This window comes from Cupressus sempervirens, chromosome 4 (assembly GCF_028749045.1).
Source record: "Cupressus sempervirens isolate cs-2001-9-10 chromosome 4, ASM2874904v1, whole genome shotgun sequence".
NCBI lineage: Eukaryota > Viridiplantae > Streptophyta > Pinopsida > Cupressales > Cupressaceae > Cupressus > Cupressus sempervirens.
The window spans coordinates 318,885,523-318,900,502 of NC_143121.1; the positions used below are offsets into that span (position 1 = coordinate 318,885,523).

The following is a 14,980-nucleotide window of genomic DNA, read 5'->3' on the forward strand; positions in this document are numbered from 1 at the left end:
CTCTTCAACACAAAACCTTTTATATGCTACATTATGTGATTGGCTTGTGCTTAGATGCCACATAAGTACAAGATTCCACTTGGGGAGTTAAAAGTGAAACCTAAGTGTACTTTGGAACCTAGCAAGTCTTCAATATTTTAGTGGAGGCATTTCAAAGTAAGTAGTATGCCTGCTAGAGAAAAGTGGAAGTGACAAGTAATTTTGGACTCCTCAGATAGAGACAATGATAGTGTTCAAAGGGAGACTAGTGAGAGCTTCAAAGAGTTTGAGGATCAAGAGGCAATGGAAGTAGAGATTGCAGATTCGACGACCACGTTAGTACGAGTTGGCATTGGAGTTAATAGCGGCCCTATTCTTTTTGCCCCTCCATTGCTCATGGAGCCCACTTGACTCCTCCAATGACAACCACTATAGGAGTGATGACCACCACACCCATTCCAGGGTTTGGCGAATTGAACAAGCCAGTTAATATGGTACCACCAATTGAGCAAATTGCACTTGTGGTAGTCACTAGTGGAGTCAAGTAGAGGCATAGTTGTGGCAAAGTCAATTGTGGCGAAGTCCATTGGAGCCCTAGTTGAGTGGCCAATAGATTTTGTACTACATGGTGCGGAAGAGGCTGAGACAGCTAAGATGGTTCCCATGGAGACTATGGATGTGGTTGAGGCTGACACTGGAGTAGTGGCAACTACAGTAGTGGAGCAACCGAGACTGATAGAGGTTCATATTATGGCAGATAGAACTCCAATGATGGGTGGTGCTCCATCTTGGAAAGATGTGTGCTTGGCTTTGTATATTCTAGTTCACGTACGTGGCTCCTATAGGGGTAACTGTCCAATCTCCCTAACGTAAGGTACCATCAAAGATAGTGGATTTGGAGGGAGAGAGTTCACGAATACGACAAATAGAGGTTGGTATACCTATAGTCGCGCAATTGGAGGAGAGTGCATTGATGGCACAGTTGACAATGACACCTAAGATAGGCCTATAAGAGCCTCTAAAGGGTCTTAGTGATGAACAATACATTGAGGAGATGGTAGAAGGAGCTCGACTCATGGCGACCTCCATCTAGTGACAAGACCCAGAGGTGGCCTAAGAGAAACTAGAGGCCTTTTTAGTGTTTTTCAAGATAGGTTGCAATGAGGGGGTTCATCGATGTTTTGAGTCTCAAGGGTGGCCAACCATAGAGACTCTCGAAACAGTGAGTTGGGGCCTTTCAAAGGTTTGGGGTGATTCTTGGAGTAAGGAGAGTCGAGTTTAGGCAATAGTCTAAAAGGTGGAGCATGCATTCAAAGAAGGTTACTATGTGTTGCAATAGACTCAACATGTAGCATCTGGGGCCGAGGCTCAACGATTAGCAACGGCCCTAGCTAAGGAGTTGGCATCTTGACTTATGTTGATTGAATAGCAACATAGACAAGAGTTGGCTTAAGAGAGGGTCGTATGGGTAGTTGAGATGGATGTTCTGCTGACAAAGATGGCAGCTATAGCAGCATAGTTGCAAGAGATGACAGAGAGGTCTTTGCTTGAGGGTCGCCTTGCTAGTGCCTTAGAAGCTACAAAAAAAGGATTGAGGCTTCTTTTATGGTGAAGATGGCCATGGAGTGACAGTTGTTGGTGGAGCAGGGCCTAAAGTTGAGGATAGATCAAGTGTATAAGTTGAGAACTTGTCTGGTAGAACCTACACCACCATCAACACCCTCTTCATCAAAGACGCTTTCTCAACACCCTTTAGTCATGACTTTTATTGTAGCATGGTATAGTGTCTCATTTTTCTTGTGTCATTGAGAGACGACTTTCTTTTTGGAGGGGATGATGTTGTCAACAAAATAGTCGCTAAGGTATTATTAGTGTGTTTGGAAGGGTAGGCAATCGGATGGTTGGTTGTTTGCAACAATTCGCTGCAAACCCTTCAGCACTTTATGTTCTTATGTACTTGTATTTGATCATCATCATTGTGAATGAAGTAATGTTGTCGTTGTGAGTCTAATAGATGAATGTAAACATTTGCTAAGATAAATAAAGAAGTTGAAGAGTTCTCTAATTGTGTTGCATTAAATTAATTTCCTTGAAATTTATTTTTTGTGCGGTAAACAGAGTTGTGGATATATATATATATATATATATATATATATATATAGGGTCTGTTTATGTGGAAAACTAAAAACTTTAATAATTTGGGAAAGCTGTGTATTTTTGTCCATTGAGGCTCAAGCCTAAGCACTTATATTTCCTTGCCTATGTAGAAATAGTTTTTTGCTGTATTCTCAATGCTCAGCCAATGTAAATGATTTGTTATCTATAGTAATATAAGATGCATTTTATCATTAAAAAAGGAAATAACTAACCACAAAAAATAGTAAATTTGCGTAAATAGGAAAGCATTGCAGTTTTAAAAGGATGAAATTATCAACATTAAAATTCATGAGAATTCTTTAAAGGGCAACAGATACAGAAATATGAGCATAGCATTAAATTTAAAGTTGTCATATGGAATTGACCTTTTAACTAGGCAATGGATTGAAAAATAATCTAATGTGTTCTAAATCAGAGATGAATGTAAACCAGCTTAAACAATGACATATTATATACAGAGTGACAAACCCTGTCAAAAAAAGGGAGTATAGATGGTAAAGGAACACAACAAACTGGCTAACACTGCATGCTTATGTATAATTATCAGAAAGCCTAACAACCTGCTGCCTTCAGAAAATTATCGAATGGACTTGCTGCCGGAAGCCGCATTGCTTGCCATGGTTCATGCGGTAATTGTTCACGATCAAAGATCCTTGAGCTCAGAACTTTTCCCACTCCTTGATTGCTCTGTATATCTGTTGTCAGAACCTGTATAAAATGATAAATATGTAAGATAAGGGTAAATTTAATTTGCATTCCTTTCCAGAGTTTCTTTTGTACAGTTTGCAAGGTTATAGAATTCGTCCATTTTTAAGTGTTCTGAGTTGGAACCAGAAATTGCATGTGTTTCTCCTCTGAATGTATGGCCATGGAGGTGCATATAAAGGACGAATCCAGGAAGAAGCGGCAATAAATTAAACAAACTAAACCTTCTCTGAAAGGAAAAATATAAGAGACTCACCTTTCCATCGTTCTTTTCAAAGTTTTGAGGTATGACTGTGCTTCCTAGTTCTTCATTTACAGGAAATGTCAAATATAAAGTATCCGGATTTGCCTCTTGGTTCATCCAGACCGAGAGTTTTCTTCGTGTGCTAGAACCAAAAGCCTCACATTGGCTAGCCATTGTACTGAAAGGAAGGGGTGATGTCGACACAGCTGCACTAGCAACCTGTCCTGCTGTTTCAAGTGCCTGAAAACAAAACAATTTTTTGAAAACTGTAAATTGTTTTCTAAAATTCGAATAAATGCAGTACTTGTGCAGAAAAAGAAAAAAGAATAATGTTAAGTTTTAGCTATATATTGATGTACTGGCAAAGCAAAAAAATGTTTAGATACACAGTTCACATAAAAATGATGAACTATATGCTGTATGACTATCTTGGTCTGCACAGAACAATCTGAGCACCCTTACAAGACCAGATGTGCTATGCCGGGGATTTCCTTAATTAATTAACTTAAAGCTGACACATTCAATGATATGGACAGAAGAAGAATTTTTATACAGAATCATGATTATTGCGGCACTCTCACATTCTGTTTACAAATATGAACTAGAAACTTGAATATCCAACCTATTTAGAAAGTAAAATCACCACTCACCACACCCAAGGAAGGCTGCTAAAAGACTGAATGATTGGGCCGGCCATGGCAACAACAAATCTCTACAGTTATTCAATTAAAGACCCAACCATTTAATAAGCATCAATGTATGCTAATCAAGACTTCTGACGATGCAATAGACTTATGACAATCTTACAACCTTATGTTTTAAGAGCAAACTTGTTACACATTTAGGTAAAAGGAACAAATATGAAATCCCCGCAATTATCTAGCTAGATCTTAATTCAGTCCCTTATTATCCATATATCTTATTTAAAAATGCATCATTATTTTACTCCAGAGAATGAAAGATTTTCACAACTGTGCATTATAGTTTCAAGGGTTCTTTCCCAATTTCTAAACAATCATGTTTCACACTGAGACCCAAGACATTCCCGCAGATGAAGATGAATTTTCTTCAGAGGTGGGAACTAAATATTTAAAATCACAAGAGTTTCGTCAGAAAGAAGGCAAGGGACAGGAGGGCCTGAAACTCGCAGGAAAAGAATCTCAGTAACTAGAGAAGAAACGTAAGAGAGACAGGACACAGCCTTCAGAAGGAAAATGAAGGGCTATGGGTTCAAACAGAGGGCAGGAGGGGACAATTCACAACATTAGAAAAGCAACCAATCACACATTATGTACCAAATTTATATTGAAAGCATAACATGCAGAAGCAAAAAAAGTTTTTCCAGAGAACATATATTTGTATTCTTACACTTTCCCTTACTGGTACTGGTTTTTGAACTCATGCTTCAATTTCTGAATCAATCCAGTGTAGAAGCCCTGATTCTCTCTAAACAACTTACATTATGTCTCTCCTTAGAGTCTTAACTCTTCACCCCTTCAGACCTTAGTATGTATTCCTTGAGTTCAATCTTCTTTCAGATTAACTCCAGCTATAGACAACTCTTCTTTATTCTTCTTTCTTAAACCACAAATTATATGTATTAATCATTTGTAGCTAGTACCTCATGCTTTCGAAAGCAAATAGCTTCATCTATAATATTTAAAAATGCATTGACAATAATCATCACTTATGGCATTGCTCACATGAAATATGAAAGATTTTGCATATTAAAAAAATCAAAATTAACTTACCGATTCCAGCAGTTGACCAACACTTATAATGTTTGGTGTAGCACAAGGAACTGACGATTTTGAGAGAAGACGAGGTAGATCGGCGCCAGACATCTCACTTATGAGGTCATCATCCATTGATGAACTTGCTGGTATCACCTAGTCAAATCAATATTATGTTTTTAGACCCCAATTCTTCATACAGGCTAAATCATAAAAGTTTGTCAGACAACTAAAGAGACAAAATTCAAAAAATATAATTTACCTCTTACCAGAGTTTGGGAAGAAGTTAAACTTCTCCCTTCCCCAAATATCCATACTGTTTGTATCTCTGACATGCTGGTAAAGAAATTTCATTCTAACTTAAACAAAGACTTTAAATGTGCATGCATACCTCATCAAATGAAAGTGATTCCTTAGAATACACTGGTTTATGGCCAGATTCCAGAAGCAGTTGTGGACCAAAGGCAAATTCATCATCTGGGGAAAATGTTTCTGATAGTTCTTTAGCTATACTTGAGTTTTCTTGCTGAAAGACCAAAACATTAAAAACAAAACAAAACCAGCAAGGTTAATATAGGAAGTAGTGGCCATTTAAAGTTCAAAAGTTTCACTATACTGATGTGCAGTCAGTACTGATAACTTCCATTCTTCATAAAGTGGGATACTTCAACTTACACCAAACATTGTAGACAAACTTTGTATCAGGTTATCAACAAGACCTTGATTGAATTCATTTTCTAAAAGCGCCAGGGCTGAAAGTGAGGCTAAAGCTGCACAATCATCAGATACTGATCCGTACTCCTTGGTATCTATATTTGATTTTACAATCAGCCGGAGATCTTCCAGAAGCTCCAAGTAAGGATCCACCTAGCATAAAAGAATATTCCATTATTTAGGAGAAACTCCTGATTTTTTTGAAACTGCTTAAACAATATCACACCTATATAAGAAAAGAAAAAAGTAATGCAGTTAGAACAGAAGCGATTTTAAGGATGTGTTATATTATCGTCTAAGCTTGGCACAGACTAGAGTTCCTGTGACATGCACTACGATCATGACACCTTCTATAGAGTTTTGAGTTGCCTCTCCAAACGCTTTCATTGCTTCTTCTCAATAGGGCATGTTTTTAGGATACAACTGTTTGCAATACTTTGACCAATTTTTTCATATTTGTTTGATAAATCTTTCATATTTGTTTAACAAATCTCGTCTTTTAAATTTGCAGGACACTTTTCATGGCTTGACTTTTCTTGTTACTGGTACTGCCTAAGCAAATGCATCTTCATCGGCCTTATCACGTGTTCCATATCTTCACAAACCCTTGAGATATCACTATCTATGGCCGTACCTTAGATATCTAATCAATGATCGGCACCACATCGCATTGGCACACAAATCAACAAACTGAAGATGGTACCCATGTTGTGCTGTTCCCTTATTTTTCCTTCATGGGTGGGACGGAGGGAGCATCCAAAATACATCTTTAGGTTGACTTCCATAGGGAAGGAATTGTTATTCAACAAGCATGCATCTTCGTTAAATTGATAAATCATTCTTTCTATATTGATGTAGAAGTCATCATATCTGGGTGGAATATCTTCTATCTCTCTTCACATCTCATTTTATTTTCAGAGGTTTCTATCATTGTAAATGCGTTAACCAAAATTGTCCTCCTTGTTGTAATGTGTCTCTATTTCCTCCTAAGCTACATTTAAGGAAAGAATATTGGTGTATATATAACACTTCAACTAGGATGTGAGGGTATTCATCTATATATAACATTTCACCTAGGTTAGTGTTTATCCAAAGTATAATATTGCAACTATTTATTAGGTTAATTCACCTCCTTATTGGTAGTGACTAGAAATAGACTCTTAGCCATGTCATCTTCTTGATTCATGTATTCTTCAATTTCTAGATATTTCAAATGTCAACACTGTACTTATCATCTATAATATTGGATATAGAATTAATGTATTTATTTCCAAGTTTTGTAATAAGTTAATAGGCATTGGGTCCTATGATCATCATTTTTTGTATAAAATGTTTAGTTATTCTAATTTACTTAGAAAATAGATGACATTGACAATTAATGTCATATATTGAAAAATTGAGTAATGCAATGTTTAAATAATGTAATGAGAGATTATGTCAAAAGTTTTAAAAAGACTACCAACATTGTGATCATCCTTTTCGAGTAATTTGCAATTTTTATTATATTCTTGAAATGAACTACTAACCAAAAACAATTCCTCTAATAGTTGTCTCCATCAATTCAGACTATGTATATTATTCTGCTTTCAAACAATAGGGATTTTTAATTTCCAGCTTATATTATTTGAACTCATTGTTCTGCTTTGAACAATTAATATTTGAATCAGAGTTCGGTGACTCAGACTCACCTATGTCTTGGCAAGGTCAACTAGACCCGTGACTCACCTATGTCTCGGCAAGGTCAACTAAACCCATGACTCAGTCACGACTCAGCTATGACTCAGCAAAATGAAAACACAAATACTTTTCACAATTTAAAACTTGTTTCATGCACCCATCATTGAATAAAGCTTGAAGACACTATACCAACATCAAATAGAATCTATTTGATCACATACATAAACATGCATCCATCACATAAGTACAGGCAAGGAAAATATACATATGGCATGTTATAGTTTTCAGAAGGGACATCAAAACCCTTTACAACTTCACATCGAGAAGATATTTAAATAAGCATAAACAACCAAACAGCTTACAAGTGATATGCAGAAACCCGAAACAAGGGCCGAAAAGGAACCCCACAAAATCAGACCAAAAGAAACTAGCAAAGAAAAAATAAAAAGAGCGAAGACCCAATCTGCCCTGAGGGAAGGAAAACCCTCATCCAGTTAAAACAAGGGAAACACTAGGGATTTTTCTTTACCTCCCTTCTTGTGGGAGCAAAGCTTCATGTCGAAATGAGGAATGGCATGCAATAGTTACTAACTATTACATGCCATATATGTGTATGTATGTGTGTGTGTGTGTGTGTGTGTGTGTGTGTGTGTGTATTCCTTCCCTCATCTGTCTTCAGCAAATACAAATCCCTTCTCGAGAGTAGGAAATCATGTGAAATAACATCAAAATTAGTACACAAAATAACACTAAGAAAATCTCTATTGTATCGTAGTTGATTGAACTTGTAATACACTGTTTTTTGGGCTATGCCTTGCATCTTGCACTAGCCATAGCTTAGTGATTGATGCAAATTTACTGCATTAATCATATACTATAGAAGTTGGGGGCTCATAAACAAGCATTGCAGCTTCTTCCTCTGGCATGTAAGAGTAAATATAATACTATAAACTATTGTAGCTTTAAGATAAAGAATAGTCTTTTTGCAATATGCGTAGGTCATGACCATCGGAGCCGGCAAGTCATGGCAAGACCCACATGACTCAGCCAAGTCATGTGGATCATGCTCATGACCCATCGAGTCATGACGACAGGTCATGAAAACCTGTCAGCAACTGCAAAGCCTGCAACCTGCCTAAACTCGCATGACTCGCCGTGAGTTATGGAACAAAGATTTGAATTTTCAGCTTAGTTTTTGCTTCTGAACAAAAAACCACTTGAAATTTGTTTTATTAATTATTTAGTTTACCGTTTTGTTTTAAGATTGTAAAAGACTTGAATTTTTCTACTTATTATTTCATCTTGCTATTGTGATTTCTTGTTGAAATGATAGCTTTGGTCAGATAACCATGGATGATAATAATCAATAGTGTGATCTATAAATTATATGCATATATATATATATATATATATCAATATGGATTGTGTATATTCATATATATACATACACATCAAATATCAACTCATTATATTGATTATGATAGTAACTTATTCATCACATACAATAATCAGACTATCATTTGTTTATTCCAAGTATATATCTGAACTATAGATCTACATTTGATCAATATATAGCATTATTACTATTGCCATTTATATGTATTGATATCTAATTGATAATGAGAAAATGACATTAATTAGGAATCAGATACGAGTCTGCTTAAAATGTGTTTATATTGCTGATTATAATATTTATAATCTGCTTTAGTTCCGAGTCTATTATTGCCAATATCTAGTGGCATTATTAAGGTCACAAAAGGGCATCATTCGTGAGGATACATCTCATCAAAGAGACATGTCTCCACTCACATGGAGGCATTTCTATTCATTGGCATGTGTATATATATATATATATATATATATATATATATATAATTAAAAAAGTGCAAAGCCTATTAGAGTTCAATCTACCTCTCCTATTCATATTCAGATCTGAAAAGATAATTATCAGAAGTTAAATATTAGTGTTTCAGAATCCTTACAATAATTGCAAAATATAATCGCATCTCCATTTTTATTATAAGCTGCAAAGGATTATTCGTCAGTAAAGATATTGTTCAAGAGACAAGAAAATTAAGAGACATATATTCCAAGTCTGTAATAGACCTAATCTACTTTAACATTTCTGGTTAAAACATTTGATTTTGTTCTTTTTATTTTGGATTCCTGACTTTTGATCATACAATTCCAGCTTATCGTTCTGATTTCCATCAATAAAAGATTTAAATTGTGTTTTATCTATTTTAACTTACTAATATTATTACAGTGACTCCAACTCCATGTTGAAGGCTAGAAATTGTTCACTGGAAGAGTAAAGGGTTTCGTTTGGAAAAGGAACCCGTGTGAAATAGCGATGTCTCTCAGAATAGCCAGCGTTTGCAGGACTAAGGAAGGGAATGGTGTATCTGCCAGCCTCTGTGAGCAAGCTCTAGACCTGAAGAAAAAGAATTCCTCCCTTTGCCGACTGCAGTCTGCTTTGAATTCTACCATCTTCAGGAAAATACCTCATTTTAGGCCCTACAAAGGCAGCAAGCGTACAGGTAGTGCCGAGTTGGATGAGGCTGGAAGCGTACCAATGGTGTCAGGTTAAGCCTGACGGAAACTTGTTGCAAGACCACCAGCATTTGTTGTCAAATAGTATTTACTCTCCATCACAAACATTTCCAGCAAGGGTTTTCCTTTATTGTCATGTCCCCAAATTTTAATGTAATAATTTAATTTAATTAAATAATTAATTGGTCCCAGAATTTAAATAATATAATAAAAGGACCTTTAATTAGTTACTTTCATTAATTAATATGGGGCCCAAGTTAATAATATTTGTATTTTTGGTTTCCATTGATTTAGTATATCTTGGACCCATTTTTATTTTAATTGTTTCCATAGGTGTTGCTGTCGGCTATCTTTGTAAACCCATGGGAGTTCCTCCAAAGGTTATTTAAGCATGGCATGTAGGTAGTAGTTGGTATATAATTTGGATTATTATCTTTCTACTGCAATTCTTGTTGGAATTTTGTATTGTTCATCATTTCGAAACTAGACTATCTTCCCTACTTGGCTTTCAGATTTCAATGGGATTCAACCCTCACCCTATTCCATCTATATTTTTGGCTCGAATCTAGCAAATCAGAGTGCTATCATTATTTGCAACTATAATATAGACTTGGTTCCAAATTATGTTTTGTGCGTATTCAATCTTTATTGTGTATCTTATTTGGCAGGCGGAAGGCTATTAACATCTCTGCATCCATTTGTACATGTTTTGCTCATCATCCTTGCCTCCACTGTACACCCCCCTATTGCACTCCGTACAGTTGCCTCCTGCACCTTATGGCCTTCCAACCCAACCGTAAGGCCCTACCCCATTACATTGTACAATCTTCCCTTCCTAACCATACGGCTTCACATCTTTGCACCATACGGACATCCAGAGTAATGTACGGTTCCACATCTTTGCACCATATGGCATCTAAACCAGTCACCCACGCGTCGTACGACCACTTGTTGAGTTGACAGTAAAATCGAAGCGAAGTAAGACATGAACATTACAATGGTATCAGATCAATTGCCTTCAGGTCGAGATCCCCTTCGGGAAGTCATTGCCTTCGAGTTGAGATCCTGGACAGAGATTGCCTCTGGACAAAAATCCCCTTCGAAACGAGATCGTCGAGATCCCCTTCAAGAAGTCATTGCCTTTGGGTTGAGATCCCCTTCGACCGAGATTGCCTCCAGAGAAAGATCCCCTTCGAGTCGAGATTTCCTCCGAACAGAGATCCCCTTTTGAATGAGATCCCCTTCAAGCCGAGATTGCCTTTGGGTTGAGATTGCCTTCTGGCCAAGTTCACCTACGAGACATTACAGTGGTATCAGAGTTGGTGATCTTGCCAGCATCCTAGGATGATTAGGAGATTTTAGTATTTGGATCACACTATGGCATTGAACAACGATGGAGAGTGGTGGTTGAAAGCACTACAAAAGATTGGCAACGAGCTCAACGAGGGTGTTGATCTTTCATTAGATATATTGGAAGTATGTTTGTATAAGGTGAACTAATTACCTTCAAGATTTATACAGAGAATCCTCTCACCAAATAAGGATGCCTTAAGTAAACCCAGGCTTTTGAGACACCATGACAAGAAAAAAAAAAGGTTGGCAACTGCAACATGTCTCAATGAGGTCTTGAGAATTTCAGCTCCTAATGCCCCGTATGATGATAACACCATGATAGAGATATTGCATTTGATAGTTGACAACTTTCAGAGTCTTGATGACTTCAGTAGTAACCCTTTTGGTAGGAGATATACAATATTGGAGAATTGTGTGAATGTCAAAGTAACCTACTCTTAGATCTCAAATTGCAAAATTTGGTCCATGATATGTTTCATCACTTCTTGGTCACCATCAAGGAAGATCATGATACTAAGATTTCAATTGCTATGCAGAGACTTATGATTTTGTGCATTGAAGAGATGGATGAAATATCCCAACCCATCACATCTATGTTATGGATTGTTTGTAATCTAGAATGTATCCCCTCTATAGCAGCATATAGATTGGTCAGTAATGTTATCAAGCATTGTGAAGAAAAACTAATATCTCATTTGCACAAATGGAAGAAAATGGATGACAACAAGGGTGATGCATTGCATGAGGAGAATGAAGGCATGATTACAGGGCTGCTCCAAGAGGATTTGCTAAATCTTTATACTAAACCAACATGGGAGAAAACCTAAAAAATGAAGATGTTGCTTGCATGGATGTTGTGAAGACATGGATGGATCAAGTTGTGTCCATCACCGAAGTTGTTCTTGAGGTTGTGCCCGTCACCGACGCACTATCTATTGTGGAAGTTCTATCTATTGCCGAGGTTGTGTCCATCATAGAACTTGTGTCTATTGCTAAGGCTCAATCTATCATCGAGGTTGTGTTTGTCCCTGAGGCTGTCTCCATCACCAAGGTCATGTTCGAAGCTATGTCAATCATCGTTGTCATGTCTATCACCAAGGTTGTATGACTGTCATTGTGGTTGTATTGATTACCATAGTTGTGTTTGTTGTTATCACCGTCATCATGTCTATCACTGTTGTTATCACCGTCGCCATGTCCGACATCGTCATTGTGTCCGTTGTTGTCACCATTGCCATGTCCATCATCATCATTGTGTCTGTTGTCATCACCGTCATCGTGTCTGTTGTCGAGTCCACCATCATGTCCATTACCATCATTGTATATGTCACTATCGTGTCTATCATTATCGCTGAGTTTGAGTCCGTCATTGAGTTTGTATCTATCGTCGTAGTTGTGCCCATCGACGTTGTCGTGGCTATCTCTGTCATCATTGTGTGTCCGTCATTTTGGCTGCGTCTATCATAGTAGCTACGTCTATCACCGTTGAGACATTGCTCATTGTCGAGGATCTATCCATTGTCGAGGCTTCAGCCAGGGTTTTGCGTGCCACCGAGGTCTTATCTGCAGCTAATGTACTCACCGTCGAGGCTTTCTCTACCAAGGCACCCTTCGCTAAGGCTCACATTGCTAAGGTACTCACAACTAAGCCCCCCTTCGCTGACATTCTCACCACTGAGGATCTCTTCGTCGAGGTTTCGTCCGTCGTGAATATAATCATGGTCGTTGTGCCAATGGCTAAGTTTGTGCCAGCATCGGCGTCTATGTGCATGACCATACCCAAAGAGATTTTTGAACATAATAACTTGAAACATTTCATTGATTTGTGTCATCGGTTTCCTATTGAAGAGCACGACAATATTTATATCAGCGTGGCGTAGCAGATGCCTAACAACAATGTGGTACAAGGTAGGTTTGATGACAATTTGTTCATCTCGCCTGCATACTTGGTTTGGAATCTTGGTAGTGACAACAAAACCAATGTTGAAGTGAACCCCTATAATGCTCTCAATGTGTGCGATGAGAGAAAGGCTACTAATGTATAGGAGAGCATGGATAATAATCTAGAGTTACATAAATGGAATCGTGAACCTAGAGAATGGGGCGAAGGTTGTTCGCAGCAACAATTGCTACCATTAATTGATGATGGAGTCTATCCTCCAATCATGCTCAAGGCATGTATATTTGTACTATTTTTGTACGAGGGTCTTTTGCGTGAGAGCAACAAGGACTACCTAAGTTATGAGTTTCCAAAAGATATTGATGAACATTATGACATTGATGTATTTTATGATTGGCATCTTTGGGATCCTAGTGACTCAGGACACAACAATATTTATATCAAAGTGGCGCAGTGACAATTTGATGGCAATGTGCTACTACGGAGGATTGATGTCATTTCACTTGTCTCGCTTGCGCGTTTGATTTGGGGCCCTGGAGTTGTTGGAGTTTCGTCTGATGACGGATTGCTTGAAGGCAAGCAATATTTTGGCAACAAGGACTTTATCATGTCCCCAAATTTTAATGTAATAATTTAATTTAATTAATTAATTAATTGGTCCCAAAATTTAAATAATATAATATAAGGACCTTTAGATAGTTACTTTAATTAATTAATATGGGGCCCAAGTTAATAAAATTTGTATTTGTGGTTTCTATTGATTTAGTATATCTCGGACCCATTTTTATTTTATTTTTTACATTGCCTCTGGACAGAGATCCCCTTCGGGCCAAGATCATCGAGATCCCCTACGGGAAATCATTGCCTTCGGGTTGAGATCCCCTTCAAACCGAGATTGCCTCCGGATCAAGATCCCCTTTGGCTCGAGATTTCCTCCGGACAAAGATCCCCTTCGAAACAAGATCACCTTGGGGCCAAGATTGCCTTCGGATTGAGATTGCCTTCAGGCCGAATTTGCCTACAGGACATTATATTTACCATGTGAGACATCACTTTCTCCAGTTCAAGTCTGCTGTATAATAGCCTATTGGCTAATGACAATAGAGTTCTAGTCAATTGGACAATTTATAATCAAGATACGATTGAAGGCATATCTGAATTTTAAATCCATCATCTCTAATGCAACATATCATAAATCACTGCAATTTTGTATAAATTTCATCTTCTTTTAATTAACTTTTTACATAATTGTTGAATTGCAACTTATTTTATTATTTACTCTAATAAATTTTCAAACATAAACTTTTGTATCTATTTTATCATTCATCTCCCAGCCATTCTTAAATTTCAGTAAAACATTTTCTATCCCAGACTCTTTAAAATGATTAATATATTAAATATGATGTTCATTTAGTATAAGAAAAGAATTTAGGACTCCGTCGTGGTCACTAAAAATGACGATTGTCCTGATTCCTGATGCTTGAAGCTGTACTGAAAAATGATGATGTCTGTAACAGCCAGCATAACTAAAACAACAATGATGAAGCAACAAGAGTCTTCAACCTATCATGAATGCTAGGACTAGTAGAGTGCAACCTCATAAGATGAGCAAGTTTTTGGAATTAACGTTTAAACTATAAATCAATGATATTATTTAACTAAGAAATACTTCAACAAGAATGCTAGTGGACACATAAGTATTTAGGGATTTGTCCTTCATGAACTTCATCTGAAGACATGCTCCACAAACAAATTTCAGTTGTTATCTTGTAGAACACATATGAACTACATTAGCATGCAGAGCTATCCTGGCAATGTCTGCGTGAAATAGCATCCATCTCAACAAAGCAGTATTTGATTTTCATCACGTGCCTCAGAACTCTACTTACAAGATTCTGAATTGGGTGGTGAAGTTCAAATTATCACATTGTAGTAGAGATCCAGACTTAAAGTGAATTAGTCCAT

General features: G+C 37.1%; 1 protein-coding gene across 2 annotated transcripts in view; it reads right to left on the reverse strand.

Moving 5' to 3' along the window:
* Positions 1–2,450: 2,450 nt before the first annotated feature.
* The window catches only part of LOC149561311 (protein SEMI-ROLLED LEAF 2-like), a 165,388-nt gene continuing 152,858 nt past the window's right edge, over positions 2,451–14,980 (reverse strand). For both annotated transcript variants that reach the window (XM_089825066.1, XM_089825067.1), the window contains 5 exons: positions 5,494–5,685; positions 5,210–5,344; positions 4,837–4,974; positions 3,098–3,325; positions 2,451–2,844 (listed from right to left, as the gene is read on the reverse strand). In XM_089825066.1, the coding sequence (XP_089681192.1) occupies positions 2,689–2,844; positions 3,098–3,325; positions 4,837–4,974; positions 5,210–5,344; positions 5,494–5,685 (849 nt within the window). In that variant the 3' untranslated portion in view covers positions 2,451–2,688. The remainder of the gene's footprint in view (positions 2,845–3,097; positions 3,326–4,836; positions 4,975–5,209; positions 5,345–5,493; positions 5,686–14,980) is intronic.